This window comes from Synchiropus splendidus, chromosome 3, assembly GCF_027744825.2.
Source record: "Synchiropus splendidus isolate RoL2022-P1 chromosome 3, RoL_Sspl_1.0, whole genome shotgun sequence".
NCBI lineage: Eukaryota > Metazoa > Chordata > Actinopteri > Syngnathiformes > Callionymidae > Synchiropus > Synchiropus splendidus.
In genome coordinates, this window is record NC_071336.1 from 4,695,156 (window position 1) to 4,710,583 (window position 15,428).

The 15,428-nt window shown below is 40.7% G+C and overlaps 1 protein-coding gene across 25 annotated transcripts in view; it reads left to right on the top strand.

Moving 5' to 3' along the window:
• The window catches only part of LOC128755626 (adhesion G protein-coupled receptor L3-like), a 207,692-nt gene that overhangs the window by 71,103 nt on the left and 121,161 nt on the right, over nt 1–15,428 (top strand). For all 25 annotated transcript variants that reach the window (XM_053859459.1, XM_053859471.1, XM_053859479.1 and 22 more), the window contains one exon: nt 10,556–10,769. In XM_053859459.1, coding sequence (XP_053715434.1) covers nt 10,556–10,769 — 214 coding nt within the window. The remainder of the gene's footprint in view (nt 1–10,555; nt 10,770–15,428) is intronic.

The following is a 15,428-nucleotide window of genomic DNA, read 5'->3' on the forward strand; positions in this document are numbered from 1 at the left end:
GACAGAAAAGGATAGGGGGAGGCGTACCAAATAGACAGAGGGAGAAGAGGAAAGACAAGAGAATAGGATTCAGAGTAGGGACTGTGAATGTGGGGACTATGACAGGGATAGCTAGAGAGTTGGCTGACGTGATGCAGAGGAGGAAGGTGGATATTCCATGTGTTCAGGAGATCAAGTGGAAAGGTAGCAACTGTAGAAGCTTAGTAGCAGGGTTTAGACTGTTTTATCATGATGTTGATGGGAAGAGGAATGCAGTGAGAGTCATCTTGAAGGAGGAGTTTGTCAGGAATGTTCTAGAAGTGCAAAGAGTATCAGACAGAGTGATCAGTCTCAAGTTAGAAATTGAAGGAGTCATCTTCAATGTAGTTAGTGCATATGCCCCATAGGTGGGAATGAAGGAGAAGTGTGCTGGTGCCCATCTTCAAGAACAAGGGAGATGTCCAGTGTTGTGGCAACTATAGGGGGATAAAGTCGATGAGCCATACGATGAAGTTGTGGGAAAGAGTAGTGTAAAGTAGACTAAAGGCAGAAGTTAGCATATTTGACCAACAGTTTGGCTTCATGCCAAAAAAGAGCCCCACAGATACAGTGTTTGCTTTGAGGATGTTCATGGAGAAGTACAGAGAAGGTCAGAAGGAGCTCCATTGTGTCTTTGTGGACCTGGAGAAAGCATATGACAGAGTGCCAAGAGAAGAGTTGTGGTATTGTATGAGGAAGTCTGGAGTGGCAGAGAAGTATGTTCGAGTGGTGCAGGACATGTATGCTAGGTGTAAGGTGGTGGTGAGGTTTGCTGCAGGTGTAACAGAGGAGTTCAAGTTGGAGGTGGGACTGCAGCAAGGCTCAGCTCTGAGCCCCTGCCTCTTTGCGATGGTGATGGACAGGTTGACAGATGAGGTTAGACTAGAAGCCCCTTGGACAATGGTGTTTGCTGATGACATTGTGATATGTGGTGATGGTGGGCCTGAGGAAGAAGAGGAATGAAGGTTAGCCGCAGTAAGAAGGAATATTTGTGTGAATGAGAGGGACCCAAGTGGACAGGTGAAGTTACATGATTCAGAGGTAAAGAAGGTAGAAGATTTTAAGTGCTTAGGCTCAACTGTCCAGTAGGCCTACATGATAAATCGGTAAAAAAATCGCCATTTTGATTCTCCGTTGTGTCTTCGATTCGCATTTAATTTACAAACCGACCGGATTTGCATGACAAATGTTCCTTTGCTGGGTTAATTGCACGCTCCCCAGCAGCACTGCAAGCCACTGCTTTCTGACGCTAATGGCTTCACCTTCAGCCAATGACAAAGCACCTTTTAGTCACGTGTTTCATTCGTGACGTGAACGCGGTAGGGATTGGATAGCTCAGCGGCAGAATAGAAACGGCTGGAATATGGATGATAAACGGGGAAATAGTCATGACAACCCGCCCACCAGTTGGACTCAAAATGAATTCTGAGTTGATGAGTGAGTTGATGATAATGAGTTGATGATGATATATATATATATATATATATATATATATATATATATATATATATATATATTTGAATTCATTGTCTGTAAAGAAGGAAGTATTTTCCAATGATACTACATAAGAACCAGGTGAAACAGGCTGTCTCTGTTCAGGTGAATCAGTTATTCTGCACCAGTTCTGTCTGATAAACTAAAGTAACCAAACCTAGCAGATGGGCTGGCTTCACCTGTGAAACCTTGAGCATGTTTTGTTCTCTGTACACCAGCGTTCCCTCTGGAGAATCACGCTCTCATTGCGGCACATATCAAAGAGGGAAAATTCATGCACAGTTGTGTAGGAATAAGCAGTAGGGAGTGAACAAAAGATGTGGGCTGCCGTAAGTACTGGTACAGTCAGCCTTTAATCTGCTAATGCTATCCAGCACATCTCATTACACCCACCTGGGTGGCACTATATTATATATCTGTGCATTCTTTTTCATCATGCTTCTTTCAACTTTGTGTCTGTCTGTTCATGACCTCTTTGGGCATCATATTTATCTGTCTGTCTGTCTATCTATCTATATTATTCTTTTCTTGTTTACTGTTTAGTCGACGCTCCATTGTACATTACCAAAATACCAAAATAAAAGATGAAGTGTTTACTTTTCTAATAATCTATTCAAGTGATGATATAGTGGGCCTGTTGATTAATTTATAAAAGAGTTAAATACCCATTTGTCACTTGAGTAACAACATGAACATGGATGTAAAAAGTGAACAAGTGAAATGAAAGTGCATTTGCTTTGAACATGAAAAAAAAAAAAAAAATCTTGAAACAGCATTTGCCCCTACATATTAGATTCCTCTGACTTGTATCACACTGAAGAAAAAAATCCTGGTCGTTTATTTTTGGGCTCTCCTGAGTTGGTCATTTTGGGATTTTGTTTTGAATCTTGGCTTCTGTCAGTCTATCAAGAAGCAATCTGTGTTTTGTTTTGAACTTCCAAATCAGAATAACATCTGTCTTTGTACCTTGAATGGGTACAGAGAGGGGAAATCACAATAATGTCTGAAGGCCACTTCATGATAAATTCAATGTCAATAAAAATGCATAGTCACAGAGGGTATGACATCAGCCGCAGATGCATTTGAGGTTTTCCACGATTTCCATTGTTAGCTCTTCAAGGATTCCAAGAGTATTGTCGTATTCTCAATATTTATTTAAATCCCACTGAGTTGATGCAAACGTAGCAGGTAACTCGAGGTCTGTGTAAATGCCCAGTTTTTGCTCGATGAGACTATGGAGCCTGTATTGGGTGCTGCTCCACTGAGACATCTTAATCCAGGCTTTTGGTGGGCTGACCGAGTTGTTTCTGTAAACTTTGAAGTCTTGCATATGCTCAGGAGAGTGCCTGAAGTGCTCTACAGTGCGTCTCTCTTTGACAATGATGTCACTTATGCTGCGCTGTGACAGCACTGCATCATGGATGGCGTAGCTGCAGAGTGTGTGCCATACACCCCAAACTTGAAAGCCACTGTCTTCCACAACCGAAAAGGGCTAGTCATCCAGCTTGTATGGCTGAGTGTTGTTGAGCGTTGGCTGTGCTCACTGCCTTTTGGCTGCAGCTGCTGAAGCAGCACTCTTCCTCTCGCTTTCAACAGTGAGCTTTGCAAACTCACCGTACTCCACCAAATGCCGGTTCTTCAAGATGGCATATTAAGTTTGGAGGATTGAAACCTTACACTTTAGTAATTTTTTTTTCTCCAAATGAGTTGCAGGTTGCAAGCTTTACATCACTCTTACAGATGGTAAAATAATTAATCACAGCAGGCATGTTTGTTGTGATTGAGCACGGCGCGCTGGCAGTGTGGATGTGGCACTTAACAGCACATGGGCTGCAACAGGTGATTGACTTTTATGATATGCAGAGAAATTAGTGACACGCTGATCTTGATCGGTGGCTGATTGATCGGAGCACCCCTATGCTGTGAGTCGTGGCAGAACACAACCGCTTGGGATGCTGCATTTTAAGTGAATCCTCCAAAGCTTTGTGGTGACTGAGGTGTATAAGAATTTGTGTCAGCAAATTCTACTCAGAATTCTCTGCAGAAGCGTATCAAAGCAGCTCAAGATAACTTTTTTTTTTTTGGCGATAGCATTGATCATATTCATCAGTCATAGATTGCCCATTGCCCATAGATTGTGGCTATATTCCTACTTCTCAGTATGCATATGGTCCGCATGGTCCGAGTGGCTGATGAAAGAAAAAAATAAAAGGGTGTGGTAATGATTTATGACTAGAAACACATTGACCAAACAGGTTATTCAGATGTATGTTCATGCTGTGCATGAGCCATGGAATGCTGACAAAGGTGTCAGTGTCAGCATGGTATTCTATTGTGTTTACAAAGCTATAGTATAGATATAGTCAGCAGAACAGGGTAGCTCTGACATTTGCCACAAATGGACGTTGGTGACCAACATGTCGGCCTTTATCAGACTGAAAACAGAGTATATCCAGTTTGATTTAATTTGCAATGTTGGTGGACCATCTGCTCTACACAAGTGAACCGTCTTCTATCACAACTGTCTGTATGCAGCTCCTGCAGACACTCCATGATCCTGCACAGAGTTGCTGAGGGTGACCAAACTTGATTCCTGAAGTTGAATGACAGGCAAATAAAAAAAAAACAGTTTTAGAATTCCATTTGCACGTGCTTTGTGGATTGCATGGTCTGTATTGCCACCTGTGATGACATTTGTTTGCTGTTTTCCGAAGCTCTTCCTCATAATTGAATGCACTTGTGCGGTGTCGGCCAGGACCAGATACCCACATTTAACAGTTTGCACTCTTTATACTGCCAACAGATATTCATTAATATTATGTTATGCTGCATTAACTGGGGCGTACATGCTTTTGCACCTTATATTCTAACCATTGTAGGCCGTCTTGATAAATCAATATATTAATATATTTACGTCCAGATACATTTACATTCACATTTTATTTTCCTGAGTAGAAAGAGAAATGAGAAAACGTCTGTATTATTGCAGGTTTAGAAGTAAGTAAGATATAACACACGCAAATACTATCCAAATGAAACATCTGCATATATATATATATATATATATATTTCCATGACACTTAATGATTTGTAATGTATTTAACGGTAGCGCTTGACGCAAGGCTCTATCAGTGTATGAATCAAGACTTAATGAAGTGGTATTGGCGGGCTGGTGAGGAGGCAAACATGAGTTCAGTGTCAGGACTATATCTTAGTGCGGAAGCAGCCCTTGCTGTGCTCAGCACATTCCCTTGCATCTGTAGCAACAAATTTATTAACTTTTACAGTTATTAACTCTGTGTGTCGATACATTACGTTACGAGGAAAAAAAGCAGTGCACTGCAGTTCTATGATGACTATCTTGTTGATCCCATCATGTAGGAGCCAAATGTGACTTGGCTCCATAAATAACTACTATTTATCACATAAGTGGGTTGATCCAGGCAGCAGTTCATCATGAGAACAAAGCTACGTCTCCCTCTGAGGTCTCTCACAGATGTGTAGTTTCAAAGCAGGTGGCTGTAGCTTCATTTCTTTTGCCATTTGCGTCTTTTAAGCAAAGCCGAAACTGCATCATTTGTTGTGCTAAATGATTATCTGGGTCCTGTCTTGATGACAAATGCTGATTGTGCTCAGCAGAAACATTGGTCAAAGTGTCAAAAGACATGAAGTCGATTGAAGAACTTTGTCCTGATCATTTCTGTTTGTATTTATTGCTCCTTCCCCCTCACTGCAGCTTTTTTACTGTTTATTGTCATGAGCAGAGTCAGGTTTAAGGTATTCATGCCACATGTTCCTCAGGAATTGTCAAATACATGTGCCCGATACAGACACAATCCCCCCATTTAATGGCTGTTTTTTATCATACGCATCACCCATTCAAATGAGCCAGTAGGCTCCTACTGTGCTGGTGGAGTAGGCAGATATCACACCATTCAATGAGAGAGGGATATGTTTGGTTTTGCTGCAAAACACAGTGCGGCTAGGAAATATCATGCTGTCATAAAACTACATATCCAAATTTTAAACAAGTGAGATGAAGTTGGTAATATGGCATGAAAGACAGCCAGGTAGCTTTAAACAACCCCCTCATACTGATCCTAACCCCAACCAAAAAGGGATGGCTTTAGCATTTTGAACCAACTAGGACACCCATCGTCAGCCTTAACATAACAGCCTTTCGTAACGGCAGAGGGGCAGCCTACTGGGCAATATGAATCGGTGATATATGTTCAATGTTAACAAGGACTGTTGGATGGAGAAAAATATTCTTAAATGAGCAGATGACTAAGGGGTTCTTTGAAGGTGTAAAATATTGTAGTGATGAGTTCTGGAGTTTATGTGTCAGTTTGTGACATTCAGGTATGTATGTGTCTCAGGCGCCTAGATTTAGTGTGTTCACCTCAGTTAATGTGCGCACCAGTTTCTGATTTGCATGCCTCAGTTTCTGGAAGCCTAGCTGTGTTCTCTGCTACCGACTCCTTCCCTGGCATCTAAGAGAAACTCCATTTAACTGACAGTGTGTGTCGAATGTGTCCCATGGAGATGCCGCATTTTTTCATTGATGCTCGTCTTTTAAATGCTCCATTTGGCGAGGTCTTTGACGGTTCAGGCACTGGATGATTTTGCACTTTGAGAATTATGTTGCCTTAGGCCATATGTAAACGCAATTTGCTTGGGAGAACAATGTGCCTGAGCTGTTTTTCACTTCAACATAAATAATCCCTCATGAATGATTGAAACTGTTGTATTTATTTCTTACGACCCCCGTCTCATCACAACCTCCTTCTCTATTCCATTGTAAAAAGTGAGCATTATGCCTGCTCTTCCTCCCCCTATTTTGCCTGTCTTCATCAGTTTTATCAACTAAAAGGTTTGGGTTTCATGCACTTTGTTACCTGCACTGGGGATTGGAACCATCCAGTCAGTGTGAGAGGGACAGAGACATTTGCCTTAATGAATAAGCAAATCATGTTGTGTATCTCACTTCAAATATTGTTTTTTGTTTTTTTTTATGTAAGGGCCCACGTAAAAATGTACTTGGTAAAGCTGAATAAGTACACTGTCACAAACTTCACAATACCAAAGGTGCTGGATAAAAGTATACTGTATATGTTGCAAGATAGCAAGTGAGTGTGGTCAAATGACCTCAACATTGGTTATCAGTGGGAGTAATTGTGAGTGATATCTAACCTTGGTTGTCTGTCTCGTTTCCTTGATGAAACACACTGACCAAAGTCCCTGTTTTGTTGCTAATGATGACTTTTAAATGTCAGCACTGCCCTCGACTATGTGCTGGTGCCGAGAGAATAATGGCTCTCTGTGTAAGTGACATCTGAATCAGCTCAAACTTCATCCCTTCTTCGGATTGTTAAAAAGCTTGTGATGCGAACACAAAGTAATTCTCAGTCCTAGTCAGTTTTTTAAAGCACTGTGGGGGTGCGACATTTTCCAAATGACCAAGTCTTACCTGACCTTTCTGTTGGCCTTTCTGTGCAGTAATTACAATGCTTTCTCTTAATGCTTCGTTCGGAGGTGTGTCATTTGTAAGAAGTGCAATTAAGACTTCTGCACTGATGTGACAGTACAAAGATGGTGTATGTGATGTCTGCTGTTCATTTTGGCTGTAGTGGAGCCTCTCTTTCTGTGTTTCTTTTTGCTGCTCCGTCACTGAAATTATTGTGGGATGTTCTTCTCTAGAAGCTGAGGTGAGAAAGGGAACCAGTGGAAGATAGTCCTTTAGATCAGGCGTGGGCTTTCATGGGGCTACGTAAAATAAGAGTGCAGGTTTAACCAGTAGTTGAGTCACTTAAAAAAAAAAATCCTTGGTTGGGGGTGGAGCTTTCGAGACTAACTTTGTTTTCTGTTGTTTTACTGTTGATCGTGGGTTGTTGGGTGTATTTTTTTTTCGCAGGGCGCATTTGCGGCATTAATGAGCATTGTGCGAGCCTATATATATATATATATATATATATATATATATATATATATATATATATATATATATATATATATATATATATATATATATATATATATATATAGTCAATTAACCACGGCTTAGTCCTGTTCAGGGTTGCGAGGAGTGCCGTAGCCTATCTCAGCATTGGCCAAGAGGCCAGAATACACCCTGGACAGGTCATACATACATACGTCTTAACTTAGTCCTGTTCATGGTTGCAGAGGCAGCAATACACCCTGGACAGGTTGTTTTTTTATTGTAGCTTCGGCTTGCTTTGCAGATTGTTGGAGGCATACACTCGTGTTGATTCCTTTTTTACCTTTAACATTGCCACATTATATTCACAGTAAAAAAACATTTACTCTAAAAAAGGGAGCGGGGGAGGATGATGGAAAGGTGGGATGACAGTACTGGATTTAACAGCGATGCTCTCTCGTAGGCCAGGCATATGAGTCCTATCAATCCATATGGCCATTAAAGTAACTGCACAACAGTCCTTCTCTGATTTGGTAATCTGAGACATCACGAGCATGGCATTTCCATTTGGGCCTGTTGTTGGTTTACTCTGTTCTATGTTTCTGTTTTCTTTAGCCTTTGCTTTTTACATGGCCCCCATAGGAGCATATGGGTCCCTCATATCAAGTTCTGCTCATATAATTGAGTTGAATATAATATGAGTTGTTGTCTGGGGCGCAGTTTTCAAAGAAAAAAACATTCAATAACCTGTTGTCTGAGCAAATTCTGTGTATTGATACATGCCAGGACCGCTCAAATAAATCACCCAATTTGTTTGTCAGTTAGGATCAAAACGTTTGATCTCCAAGTACGAAATGTTTTTTTATTTGTCCAATTGCACATACTTGTCAGGTGTCTCAGTTACTTTGAGAAAATAATCTGACTAGTGACCACTGATTATTCCCTTAAAAAGAAGTGTAGTTACTTTACCTATTAGTTTATTAAAAAAAAAAAAAAACAACGAACAATGTGTCACCAATCATATAAACTACATCATCATCGACTGGCACACAGAGATTTACCACCTACTGTGTGCCTCCCAGACTCAGCTCATCCAAATATGAATAATAAAAAGCATATCATATATGCTTTTTATTAGACTGGTGAGCATCTCCCACGAACATCATACCATGCTCACCGTTGATTGACAGCTGGAGCCAGCCAATGGCAAACTTCCAACTCTCTACATCCTTTTGGATTATATTATTATATTTCTGAAAAATACTGGTTTTCACAAATCCCATAATATGCTGTGTGGTGTAAGAACAACGGCAAGTCTATTGCAGCATTTATTGTGGCGAGCTACCCACTCTTGCCTTCAGTCCATCAGATAAAGCTGAGGTTCAGGCATGAAATCATCATAAGGCCCAATGGTAAAATTATTCAGCAAACATCACTTGTCTACACAGAATGATAGAAGATGTCGATGTCTTCAGTTGTGGGGTGACACTGGGAGGCCTCCTTCCTCATTGAATGTAGCCTGCTGGTTCTCTTAGCATAATTTTTGTTTATCACGCTTTCCTGTTCTATTTAAATTGCACACTTCTCATTGGCAAATGGAACTGGCTATCCGTCAAGTTATAACAAGTGACTGTTCAATTTGCTAATGCAAGGCTGATTGATTGAAAGCTGTAGTGTTTGTCACCGAAATGGCCGCAAATGTAAAGAACTAACCTGTCCTCCAGAGAGTTAAGGTGAATTATTTAGGCTGCTGCAAACTAAATCAGCAACTAAGTCATTGTTGCAGGGTACAAGTGAGAAATATTTTGAGCTGCTTGAATGTGGAGGATGAGGTGCGGCCAGAAACTTACTCAGGGGCTGGATGGATGGGTTCAAGCTTTATTCCCCCTGCTGTTTTCTCAACATTTTATTTGTGACCATTTTATGCCACTCGTCTATCTCTGTCCCTCAGCTTCTCCTGGTCTGAACTCCATGATGAATGCCCATGCTGCCATATCATCTCTCTTGATGGTCATATTAAAGGGCATTTACAAAATCTCTAACTACCAGAGTCACCGAGGCCAAGGTTTATTATTCCTGTCCATTTTTTATTGTTGCTGTAAACACAGGACGACTGTGAGTCTGCTCTGGATGATCACTTGCAGACCATAATAATCTCTTATTATTACTCTTGTGCCTGAGTTCACCTCGAGCAACAATCACAATGCTCCACAGTTCAGGGCACATTTATGAAGGTCCCTTCGCACATGTGCTTATTTGCACAGAGAATTTATAGTTTGCTCTGTGGTCAGAATTCCTGAGTGTTGCATGACCAACATGAGAACAGAGTTGGAGACACGTCTCCTGAAATAAGAGTGCTTCATGGTGAGTTTCTGGGCAACGTAAGGGCAGATGAAATCCAATTGACATTTTTGGTATTGAATGGATCCTTTTTGTGTGTGACTCCAAATTTACTCAGTGTTCTTTCAGTGTCTCCAGAATGCAACTGTAGGATGCCATTTCCCTCACCTCTCCACATTCTTGTCTTAAGTAACAATATTGAAACATCCTCTGAGTTTCTATTCTGATTGTGGCGAGTTCTCCTTCTCGCTGTTGTTGGGAAGCAAACTGTAACGTGTTTTGTTTTTACTTCCCTCAGTACGAATAATTGTGTATGAGCAGCGTTACATGTTCAGTGCAGCATTCAAATCACTACATTCACATCGTTCTATTTTGCACCTGTTAAGTGATTGGCCTGCTATCTGGGGAAAATATTCATTTTTTGCACATTAGCAGTTTATTAAATGTTTTGAGTACGAGCAGTCCTCAGAAAAATCAATTTATTTATTTAATTCTATTTATTTTGCTGTAAATAGCCTCATGAAGTGAGTCCAGGTGAGTCTTAAACTCGTCGAAATACTGCATTGACGGCAAGCTTCAATCTGAATGGGTGGTGCAATGACATCAGTCGTCCTCTATTGTTTTATTTCTACCGAGTGAACAAGCATTGTTTATTTGCCATCCATGTAAACCATAAGACACCTGGACTTCCATCCAGTGGTAGAATTTTCACGCAACTGATCTTAAAAAGTGAAAAACAGTCTTGTTTTCCTGATTCTTCTTCAGCCTTCATTCGGGCACCCATCCCCATGGCGGTGGTGAGGAGGGAACTGTCGTGCGAAAGCTACCCCATCGAGCTCCGCTGCCCAGGCACCGATGTCATCATGATTGAAAGCGCCAACTACGGTCGCACTGACGACAAGATTTGTGATGCCGACCCAGCGCAGATGGAGAACACGCGTTGTTACCTGCCGGATGCCTACAAGATCATGTCTCAAAGGTAAAGTCGCATTTTAAAATTGATTTTCACTGATGTGTTTTGTCATTTGCAATTGTATTTTGTGATTTGTATGTTATTAGAATGGAAACTTTTCATGTGTCATGCGTTCAGTGTGTGTGGTATAATTATTTAAAACAGTTGTCAGCTACCTGGTTTATTGGACCCCTGGGGTTTTGAGAATGCTTAGTATGGATACTTTTATTACTGAATTACACTGCGCTGCCTGTGCCTGCGTGGGCTTTCTCTGGCCACTCCGATTTCCTCCCACCAAATAACCTAATGACATGCACACTAGGTTATTTGGACACTAAAATTACCACTGTGACTGTGAATGCTGTTGTGTTTTGAAACAGGTGCATCATTGGATGTAAACACAACTTAATTTTAGAAACTCTCGAGGAACTAACATCTTATGTCAGCTGGTTTGTTATGTATGCACAGTGTACATAAGATGTTATGTACGCTCTTTAACTTTTGGGTGCCTTGATTCCCAAATCATTGTGTCTGCTTTTGTGAGGCGCAGCAGAATGCCGTGGATAAACAAGGAGTTAGAGCATGCAAGCATTCCAGTCATTTTTTGGAAAAAAAAAAATAAAAAAAAAATAAAATTATTTATCTTTAATAATATTTTAATCTGTTAAAATTATTGCTAAATGATTTTTTCAATGTTGTTTGTGTTCATGTTTGTGTTCATGTTAACTGACTTAATCTCTTAACTTAATCTGAACCTTTACTGTTTGATTAATGACACTGTATAGCGGTCATCCAGAAAAGAAACTACCTCCCGCAATACTCGTGAAAAGGAAGAAAAGTTAAAAAGTCTGGTTTGCTGGTGCTAGCCTGAAGAGCTTGAGCCTGGACTTTGATCAATGCATCTTGTAGAACTGTAAACAGAAGTGTTGCAAGGGGAAGTGTTGGAGTCCTCACCTTGTTCCCAACATAACAATCAATATTAAAAGTCACAGCCATCAGGGTTAATGATTCAGGAGGCTTTTTTTTTACTCTTTTGATAGTTAGTAGTTAGGTAGTTAGTTAATGTAGTTTGTGTTAAAAAATGTGGCTGCCAAAGTCCTTCAATGCCAACTTCACAAAATCCCCAGAATAAAGTAATTTTTTTTCAAATTTATATAGGCAGTATTTTGGTGAAATCATAAGATCAATCCAAAACTATACATTCTGAAGAAGACTCTACACCTCTGTGGACAAAAAAAAAAAAAAAAACGTGCAGCGGATAGGAGGAGTGGGTGCAGAATCATACTTTTCAATCCGTGTTTGGTTAGACAACCTTTTCAGCTTTTTATGGTAATTTAGCGTCAGTTGTAGGGCTCCTAGGGCTGTGTTGACGTTGCATGTAGCTGACTTGAGAGGGGTGACTATTTTGAGAGCACTGTGGTTTTGATGAACCACCACACATCTCCAGTTGTGAATACGAAGATCTCCAACATTCATTTCCTCAAAAATTTTGGGAGGAATTTTTCACAATCCATTGTGTAATTTTTTTCCACAGGTATGTTGAGATGATGATGCTTTCGTTCAAATGTTTGTCGTCTTCCTCGATTTAGACAACTTGAAGTTTTATTCATCCAGAAGGAATTGACTGGTGTTTTAGTGCACATATGCTTGATCACCAGCCATCAGGGCTCCCCAGCACTCTTATTGTATCTGTCTGTTCCACGGTCTTTTTGTCCCATTCATCATGCAGTGTGTGCATGCACACAGCCCAATTACAGGAAATCAACTGAGCAGTATCATTTAGTGATTAAATCGTCTATGTAGTTCCCAGTTACCTGATTATCTCAGTAATTGCACTTTCTGTGGGTTGTTTAATTATCAGGAAAACATTTGTAATGATCCTCTGCAGAACGCTCAGTGGAAAATGTTTCTTGGCCCGATCTGATATTACTGTCAACAACTATCCGTTTGTGTGGAACAAGGACAAGTTGCATTCCTAAATGACCTGCTGTGGTCATGTTTTGGCCGGCACATATTTTTGACTGAAAGGCCTTAGACAATGACTATATATAAATCTATATCTATCCATCTATCTATCTATCTATCTATCTATCTATCTATCTATCTATCTATCTATCTATCTATCTATCTATCTATCTATCTGTCTATCTGTCTATCTGTCTATCTGTCTATCTATCTATCTATATAAAATGTCATACTCCGGGCAAACAGACAGTGAGCCAAGTGCAAGCGCCTGTCACACCAAAGTGTAGTTTTGTGCTTTACAGACTGAATTGATAATATATAAATTGAATAAGTCCCCAAGTATGTGGAAAAAAAATGTATACGGACAAAGACATATCGTCCGAATAAGATATGCATGCCTTTGATTCTAGATCTTTTAATGACCCAATTCCAAATGTGCTAGCTCTCCCAAAGTACTTTTATTTGCGGCTTTTTAATGTGTATTTTATCTTGTCATCCCGTAAACCATGGACACGCAAGCTCTGACTTGGGCAAGCATGTCTCCAACACTGCACCCATTTACATGTAAATATGTCCACACACTCTTGGTCATTCACCTGCAATCTGTTGTGCAAAGATCAAGGTTGATCCCACAAATTAGCACAGCAAACTGAGACCTGAGTAAATCTGCCCGCTGGAGGACCAAGTCTAGCTAAAATGTTGATGAAGAGATTTCCTGTCAACAGCAGGCGATTGTTGAGGGACATAGATGATGAGTTGGTCCCCAAAGAGCCTCAGCCAGGCAGCATTGGATTGAAGCTGTTATGGCAGTTAATGGGGTTCTACAAGCCGCTTTCTCTGCCAACATACTTTAACAGTGAACTATGATTTAAGAAAATAAATGAAATTAAAATTAAAATCACTTTTTTTCGCAGCAGCAGAATATTATTCTGCAATTGTTCATCACTCTGAATCGAAGTGACTTAGGACTTGGTGGAATGTTAAAATAATTACTGATTAAAAATGCAGTTGCAAATGTCAATTCTAATCATATTTACTTTAATTACACACTTAGTTTATCAGAGATAAATCAGTAATTGGAGCATCACTCTTCTCTGCTCAGTCACTGGCATGCAGGCCAAGCCTGTGCTTCCGTCCTGTGGGACTGTTGCCGGTGTACCACCTGCCCATCGTGTTGGCGACAGTTAAATCACAGTGAATGGCAAGTCCAGTTTTTAACATTCTCGTCCCATCTGAAGATTAGCCCGATACTGCTGCCTCAGTCTGTCTGCCAAGATAAAATCCATCAGCAGCAAACACCCGGCAGTGTCTGTGGGCCTTGTCCTCACTCCCCCTCCAACCCGCTAATCCCATTAGCCCACTTGCTTCTCAGTGATAAAAACTGAGGGATACCTGCTTAAACCTATCCCACCTGTAAATGCATAAGTTGAACAACTGATACCCTCAGGGATGACGCCTAATAGCAGCCGACATACTGTATATAAGAACACCTCGGTGCCTATTTTCCCATCAGAAGCACCGTCTCTCCCCTCCCTCCTGTGAGATCCCCCTCTTCATCCCTCTGGCTCTCCGGCCTTCGCGGCCAGTAATTAAAGGCTCTATCAAAGCCATATATCACCTGCTGCCTCTGTCGACGAGAGCAGGCACCACACGTGAAGGGCTGATAGCATTTGCAGCGGCCTTGCCTTTGACCCCTGAAGGAGAAAAGCAGGTCAGAGAGATGCCCCGGCAACATGTTCCCGATCTGTCCTTTTGCTTTTGACATCGCATGTACTCCTTGTGCAATCAGATTAATTTCCCTGCTGTGTCATTACCTGAGACAAAGACAGAAAGATGGTAATTGTGTCGACAAGCATTTGCTCAATTGGCTTAATAAATCACACCAAAATGCCAGACGTTGATGAAATAGCAACCCCTGATACCCAATTAGTCCAAAACCAGGGGAGTTGCAATTATACTTGACTGAAAAATATGAATTGAGCAAACCTGACTAGAGCTTTTTTTTTAAAAAAAAAACCCAACATTTACAAAAATGATTATTGTTCACTAATGAATGAACATTGCAATGCTCTCGTCCCTTTTTTCTACTGTGGTTTCCCTTTCCAAGACTTGTGTTTCTTCCTTGCATACTGGGCTTCTGTTGCCATCAGTGTGACCTGGGACACTTTCCTTTCCATCATGTCCCCTGACATGTCATTTTCTTTCCTGTCGCTACTGTCTGTATCATCTGAATACACCTTTGCATGGCATATTACGTCTTTACTCTACTTCCACTGAGAACTCATGTTAACTGACATGTTAACCCAAGACTGCAGAAAACCTTTTATCATTTTGGTCAGTCCTGTGTCCACGAGGATGGCCTATGTTTTCATGATCAATTTCCCATTGTGGTGATCACAGTATGAAATTGAGATGAATACAGTTTCATTTCATTGCCTCTGTTTAACACAATACATTCTGCCTTGAAAGATTTATAACTAATCAATTACAAACCGCTAAATTCTTTTCTCTGTGCATTACTTGACTTTGTCTCTGGCATCAACAAAAAAATGTGTTCATCTTCAAATATAGTTCACTTCAGTGTTTCGTCTTTCGTAGAACTGTTGTGTTCATGGTGTCACAGACTTTGATCTGCCAGTGTTATTTTGGGTTTGAATTATTGTGTGATTTCAGTGCTCCGAGATTCTATTAGCATAACGTCGGCTACCCAAAGATGTGGAG